This window comes from Montipora foliosa, chromosome 12 (genome assembly GCF_036669935.1).
Source record: "Montipora foliosa isolate CH-2021 chromosome 12, ASM3666993v2, whole genome shotgun sequence".
Lineage (NCBI taxonomy): Eukaryota > Metazoa > Cnidaria > Anthozoa > Scleractinia > Acroporidae > Montipora > Montipora foliosa.
In genome coordinates this window covers 7978127-7985626 of record NC_090880.1, presented here as the reverse complement: position 1 = coordinate 7985626, position 7500 = coordinate 7978127, and the positions used below count along the sequence as shown (strand labels likewise).

Below are 7500 nucleotides of genomic sequence, written 5' to 3'. Positions count from 1 at the left end.
CCACGGCCTGCTCCCGTCTGACCTTGTAGCTCATAAGTGCTACACGGCCAACGTTTGTATAAACGTAACCTTTCCTTGTATATTGTTTTGGTCTCCCATCCCGATACTAACCCCGCCGGACATGGGGAAACTTCGGTGAACTTTAGTATTACAAAGCTGTCAGATGCTCAGAGGGCACGCTTAAACTTGTGGTGAAAAGAAGTAGTGAGGGAACTTGAAAATTGTCAACATGTCAGCCCAGAAGCCGATGTTTCTCGCTTCCCTTTTATTTGTTATTCTTCAGAGACTGGAATGCTGTATTCAATACCGCACAATTCAGTGCCTTCTGATTTTCTGTAACACGTACCACAGGCAACCCAGTGTATGCTTCACGGAAGCATCTCGTTAGTTGTTCACTCTATAGCCCACGAGTTACGCTACTGGCATCGTCTCGTGATGCTGCTTAACTGTATATAGCACACAGACGTTTTAACTGCTATAATAATAATAATAATAATAATAATAATAATAATAATAATAATAATAATAATAATAATAATAATAATAACAACAATAATAATAATAATTATTATTATTATTATTATTGTTTTTGTAGTAAATGGTCGTAATTTTTAGAGCAAAGAAAACGACGGGTCTTCTTTTCTTCACTTTTCAGGTTGATTCTAAAGAGGCTTTCTGGGCTTGGATAAATAAAGTGTTTATTCCAGGAATTTATGGCACCACGTGGTACAATGATCAGCCATTTATGGCTCCTGAGGGTTACATTGAAAGCAGAGAGGCTTTCTTGGTGGGAATGCCGAGACTCAAGCAGGTCAGAGTCAAGGAAGGTAAATAATGTGATATAAAAATATATTTAGTGATACTGCCTGGAGAACGGCATGGATTGCGTAGCTGCGAGCTGCGTGCGCATATTACTTAGGCTTTTTAGGGGATAGTGGCGTATGCCTTAAAGTTGCATTCTTGATTTATTGGACGTTCCTATGAGGAAGGCGTGAATGAGGAAACTCAGCCGAAGCTTATTTCACGAAACACCCTTGGTCTACATTCCGGTATGACAGACACTCATGGGATTTGTCAAAATATTGGGAACTGACGCGCGTGTGTCTATTTCCGTGTTGCCAACTGTTTTTCATGGTGTCGTGAAGTAGTGTCCACGCCATAGCATCCTCGTCCGATCTAGCCCCCTTATACCGTCATATGTATCATTACAAAGTTAGCACTCCTACGTTTATTCCAGAGTTAGTCTAGGCGGGGTGTGATTCCCACTGAGCCAGCTGTCCACTGAAAATGGTTAGAGACCTTTGATAATTCATCCCACTTATTTTGTATAGCTTATCAGTTGTCTTTTTTTTCCGCTAGAATATCCATGTCAAGTCGCTGGGGTAAATTCCGAGATCGACCGCTTTTTTAAGAGATGCATTCCACCTTATTCATCCCAAGAAGAGGACAAGACACGGTTTTATTTCCCTGGGTGGATAGCAGTAAATAATTTCAGTAATTACAACTCTGAATATGAGCTGCTGCGACTGTGCCCTAAACCTTGGCGTTATAACACTTCAAGAGAACTCAATACACTACCTTTCAACGGAAGACACACATTCTATGATGGAGGAGGATATGTCGCTGACCTCGGATACAACTTGCGGAAAGCTGTGAGAGTTGTTCAAAACCTAGAAAGCAACGATTGGATTGACCAAAGAACTGCCGTGGTTTTTGTTGAATTCACTGTTTTTGAACCATCTACGTCTTTGTTTAGTATGGCCAAATTTCTGTACGAGGTTATTCCAACTGGGATGCCGGACACACTAGCCCGGTTCGACACACTTTCAATATATGGCACGTCTGACCCGACGCTTCACTCCACTTTTGTCGCCTTTCAAATTATTTTATTGCTTTTAATAGTTTATTTTCTATTGTTGGAGACTGTCAAGATTTACCGCCAAACCTGTTCTTACTTCAGTGCATTTTGGAACTGGATGAATCTTCTACAGGTAATTTCTACCATCACAACCGTGGTATTCTTTTTCTTAAAGGAAAAGTACGTTTCTTCATTTGTGAAAAACGTTCAAGCCAACCCGTTCGAGACAACGAGTACGGATTATGTCGTGTTCTGGTCTGATCTCGAGTCAGTTGTATTATCAGTAGTGATATTCATAGTCACAGTGAAATTACTGCGCATCATTCGATTTAACAGACATGTGTGCCAAATGGTTGCCTCACTTAAGCTATCGGCCCCTCTCCTCGTATCTTATTCAGTCGTATTCTTCATCAATATACTTTCATTTTCTCTTCTTGGCTTTCTGTTATTTGGCAATGAGCTCCAATCGTACCATTCTGTAGTAGCCTCATTGGGAACGCTAATTCAAGAATTTCTTGGAGGTCACTTGCATTTCCATGAACTTCGATCATCAAACCGTATTTTAGGGCCTATTTACATATTTAGCTACATGTTCAGCACTGGTTTTATCCTTATAAACATGTTTTTGGCGATTCTTAATGATTCTTACGAGAGCGTGAAAGAGTTATCAGGAGGGAAATTCCATGATGCTCAGCTTGGTGACTTTATCAAGGAATATTGTTTAACACGTCTCAAAAGGATGCAGGAAGTTCTTAAACGAAGGTTGGGAAGTTTTGGTTATCGCCATGAACTTTACGATAGACAAAGAGAGGCCTCAAAATTTAAACCTAAAGGGTGCATTGGCAGCTTTACCTCTCTGCCATCAGATTACCCTCCTTATATTGAACACTGGGATAGTTGTTGCTATTCGTCGCAGCTTGGCTTATTAGATAATGACGCAAATGGTAATGAGATTAGGTCGGCTATTTACCAGGTGGATTCTAGCCATGTACAAGAGGAGGAATTAGTAGAAGTTCCTTGCGTAGCTTCTTCCACTGATCCTTATGAGAACACCACTGAAGAATTGGCGGATTTATTAGGGGATCTCCCCGAAGCCACGATCGCACCATCGATCGCATCGAATTGCTGTGTATCAAGTGCAGAGTTTATAAACCTTTTAAGCGACCTTCCCGAATCCATGGTGGACGACGAAGACACAATCGATAAAGTTCGTAAGGGGCTTGCTAATATAGGCGCTGTTATAAGGCTTAACAAGAGCACACTGAGGCGGTTTTCGACAACTGGTGACAAATACATCGTTCAGACAAATATACAAATAGGTCCCACGGTTGCTGTGACATTAAGGGAAAGGTGCGATAGTGACAAAAATGACATCACAGTGTGAATAAAGTCGCATGATATATCAACAAATCAGTCAAGCAAAAAAATAAACTAAAAGTAGACTTTGGAATTGAAACATATTTTCGTGTGTTGTTGCGAGATCTAATATAAATATCTTTAGGATATTACGATGTAGATTGCCAATGCGCAAGATCTTTGCAAAGCTGTTTTGACATCTATCGTATATACTCGAAGAATACTATGTAGATTCCTTATGGGTACGATCTTTGCCAAGTTGTTGTGAGATGTATCGTCAAAAGTCCAAGGGTATTACGATGTAGATTCCCGATGCGCAAGATCTTTGCAAAGTTTATTTTGTGATGGCACCGTCGTAGTAACTTTCTTTTTTAATAGTAAAAAAAAGTCATTTTGACCAGTCTTCTTTCGTTGAATGGTATATGATAGACAAAGGATGTATATAGGATGTGGTTTAATTTTGTTTTTGGTTTGAATTTTGTCAAACCAGTTCAAAGTTTTTAAACCAGTTTAAATCTTTTCAAACCAGTTTAATCTTTTTTTTATAACACCGCTCATTTTAACATATTTGAACTTCTTTCTGTAATTAATTACAACTCTTTATGGAGAATGTATTAAATAAACTAGAGAAGTCATTTTAAGATAATTATAATGGATTGCTGTCTCTGATGCTATCAAAGAATATTTACTGTGTGAACAATATCACACATTTTAGTGATTAGGGTTAAATGCTCAGCGTAGTGATGAGGGTTAAGCACCCATTTCAAATAGCGTTGATAAACATTATTTAAGTCTAAGCACCCATTTTGAAATGGTTAGCTTTCAATAACTGTTTGTTAGGGTTAGTCTGCAGTCTACAGTCGATAGGTGTCAACCACCGCATTCCAGGTTAGGGGTTCTCACGCATTGTAGTGATTGGAGTAATCACTCGTTTGAAGTGTTTAGTCTGAAACAACCGTTGTCTTGGCTATTAGGTTAAGAATATTGGTTCATGGTTATTGGAAGTAAAGCATTGTTTCACGTGTACGATAAAGGGATCTATAATTAGTTTATAAAGGAGCTGTGGAGTTGTGTCCGTGGGGAGGTAAAATAAAGGAAAGGGTTTATATGATGAATTGACCACTGTAAAGAAATTTGAAAGCTGACGTTTTGAGGGTTTACGCTTCGTCAGAACAATTTTCAAAATATGAAGCTGACAAAGTTTCAAGCGCCCTCTCCCTAATAGTAAAAGACAACGATGGGTATCCAGGCGAAGCAGAGAATTGGTTGTATATAAAGCTTTTCGGTAGGAGTTTCGAGACTAGTTGGAGTCAAAGTGTAACTTCCATGTAGAGACAGAGGTTAAGTCGTATAATTTTCCCACTAACTTCGTGTTGACATGTTGTTCGGCTCGCATTGTTCCCTTATTTATTTATTTATTTATTTATCTATCTATTTATTTATTTATTTATTACGATTCACTCCACTAAATTACAAACAGATAATTACTTAATCGATTAATTAATCGCTACAGCCACAGAAAAGCCGCTTGGTATTTGACTTGGCGCACAACATCTTTTGTAAACAAAATTAGTTGCCTCGGACTCGCCCCTTGCGAGTATTAACCTTCACAAAAACGACAATTTCACATCGAGTGCAACCTCAGTTTGGTTCTGGCAAAATATATATTATGAAATGAGAACTCTCCAAAAGGTGAGCCGAGTTTGAAAGCTAAGTTTACAGTATTTGCTCTAGGTTTTAACTTTTTTCGCTGACGACTAGACTCATTGCGAAAACTTTTTTTTAAAAAGTTGCCGGCGTTTTGTTTTCCTTAAGGTGTGCCGCTGGACAGAAAAATTCTTCAGCGCGCCCCCAAAAACGTATTTTCGCGGTGCCTTACGGTCTCTTTATATGAATTAAAAAAAAAATCATGAGTATTTCGTGAGCCTAACGGCCTATGAAAACATCGATGAAACGTGACATATATTTAACAATTATTCCATGAGCGCGCGTTGGATATGAGATGGTAAATAGCCAACGAGGCGCGTAGCGCCGAGTTGGCTATAACCAGTCTCATATCCAACAAGCGCGAATGGAATAATTGTTTTATTAAATTCCTTAAACTCCAAAAGTTTGGAAGTACGAAATACGAGCGAAAAAAGAGAGAAAATCCTAGCGAAATCGAAAAAAGTTGATGAAGATGCGATGTTGTGTAATACCTCGTGGTCAGACAGACGCAGGCTCATCACAAAAACATTTCTTACCTTTTCGCGTATCTCTAAGCGTCGAAAGTGATCCAAACTTTCCACAAAAACGTTTTTCTTTTGCTTTATACCGAAAGAAATTTCGCTTTCTGGCGTAAACGTTTTTACTTTAGCAACGCTAACCGCAATCATTTACCAGATAAGGTCAAACTAATGTATATGAGCTGATAACCGAGATTGAGTGAACCAATCAGAGCACGAGAATTGCATTACCCGAGGTTGAGAATTTAATAAGAACCTTTATACCTGGTAATCTATGATCATTGTGAAAAGCCTGGTGGTGGTTTTGAATTCAGTCCAAGGGGAGTGCGGGGCTGAATATGCAAACAATGCAGTTATCCTTATGTGCCGAATCTAATGCAAATGAAAAAATCTATTGTTGTCGCTCATTTGCATTATAGTTGGCACATGCGGCAAACATTACATCCTGAACGCAACCCGTTGTTTAAAGAGAGAGAGAGAAAGAAAGAGAGAGAGAGAGAGAGAGAGAGAGAGAGAGAGAGAGAGAGAGAGAGAGAGAGAGAGAGAGAGAGAGAGAGAGAGAGAGAGAGAGAGAGAGAGAGAGAGAGATCGTTTCCCTTATTTCTTGGTTCCCTTCTCATTTCGGAATGATAGGCGAAAAGAACTCGCACCCAACACCACTATCGCCCAAGATGCTTTGTGCCCGCATCCTGACCAAAACTGACCCCAGTGAACCGAAAACACTGAAGACCCAATCAGGAACAAGCTTGTCATATTAAAACAAGCATGTAGGGTAGGGGAGGGCAATGAAGGATAAGGTAAGGAGGATGTGTTGGAAATAAATAAATAAAATGAAAACGAGATATCGAGAGCGTGTGTGTGTGTTTGAATATATTTTGGCCATAATCGCCATACACGCCAAATACGAATGCTGTGCATGCACACTGTAAACGCACTGCTGGAAAGGTAGTAAATCAAGGGTGATATTGGTTCCCTCAATGTATCATCCAAGATGCATTGCACGCCACCTTGTAGTCGAAAGAACTCTAAAGCTTGTTATGCAGTTAACTCGACACCCAAGTTCTTTTTTAGCAAGGCGTGGATGGCGTTTTAAGCGTGGATAGCGTGTATGGGCTGAATGTTGCGTAACCATGTCTTTGAAATCCTTTTCCAGCATGGAGTGGATGGCGTTTACAGCGTGTATAGTGTGTATGGACTGAATTTTGTACAACCCTGTCTTTCAAGTCCTTTTCCAGCATGGAGTGGATGGCGTTTTCAGCGTGTATAGCGTGTATTGAATGAATTTTGTACAACCCTGTCTTTGAAGTCCTTTTCCAGCATGGCGTGGATGGCGTCTTTAACGTGTATGGCGTTTATGGCCTGAATTTTCTCATTTAGACAACAGCCAATGAACATTCTACTACTACTACTACTACTACTACTACTACTACTACTACTACTACTACTTTAAAAAAATAAATAATGATAATAATAATAATAATAATTATTATTATTATTGTTATAAATAATAATAATAATAAATAATAATAATAAAAATAAATTATTTATTTAAAAATATATTATTTTAAAATATTGTTGTCAGTATTAGTTGTAGTAAGGATATTCAGTAAGACACGCCATACACGCTAAACAAGCCATCTACGCCATCCTCTAAAAGAAATTTGAGGACAAGTTCCTGTGGATTAGGTTCTTTGGATATTCAGTCAAATACGCCATACACGCTAAACACGCCATCCACGCCATCCTCTAGGAGAACTTTGAGGACAAGTTCCAGTGGATTAGGTTCTTTGGATCATGATTCAGTCAGATACGCCATGCACGCTAAAGACGCTATAAACGCCATGCTCAAAGAGAACTTTGAGGACAAGTTCCAGTGGATTAGGCTCTTTGGATATTCAGTCAGATACGCCATGCACAAAGACAAGTTTGACGACAATTTTCCAGTGGAGTAGATTGATTGGATATTTAGCCGGCACACGGGCCGGGTACATGCTAAACACCCATACAAACCATGCTGAAAAAAAGAACTTGGGGAGAAAGCTTTCCAGAACGCAATTTTTA

The 7500-nt window shown here is 39.2% G+C and overlaps 2 protein-coding genes across 2 annotated transcripts in view; one reads left to right on the top strand and one right to left on the bottom strand.

Annotated features, from left to right (window-relative positions):
* LOC137980639 (polycystin-1-like protein 2) overlaps positions 1–4408 on the top strand; it is a 41830-nt gene extending 37422 nt beyond the window's left edge. The window contains exons 19-20 of the mRNA XM_068828091.1: positions 656–827; positions 1360–4408. Of these exons, the coding sequence (XP_068684192.1) occupies positions 656–827; positions 1360–3242 (2055 nt within the window). The 3' untranslated portion in view covers positions 3243–4408. The remainder of the gene's footprint in view (positions 1–655; positions 828–1359) is intronic.
* Positions 4409–5185: 777 nt separating this feature from the next.
* Positions 5186–7500, bottom strand: part of LOC137980243 (putative serine protease K12H4.7) — a 213620-nt gene continuing 211305 nt past the window's right edge. The window contains exon 10 of the transcript XR_011118469.1: positions 5186–5695. The gene's annotated coding sequence lies outside the window, so the exon portion shown is untranslated. The remainder of the gene's footprint in view (positions 5696–7500) is intronic.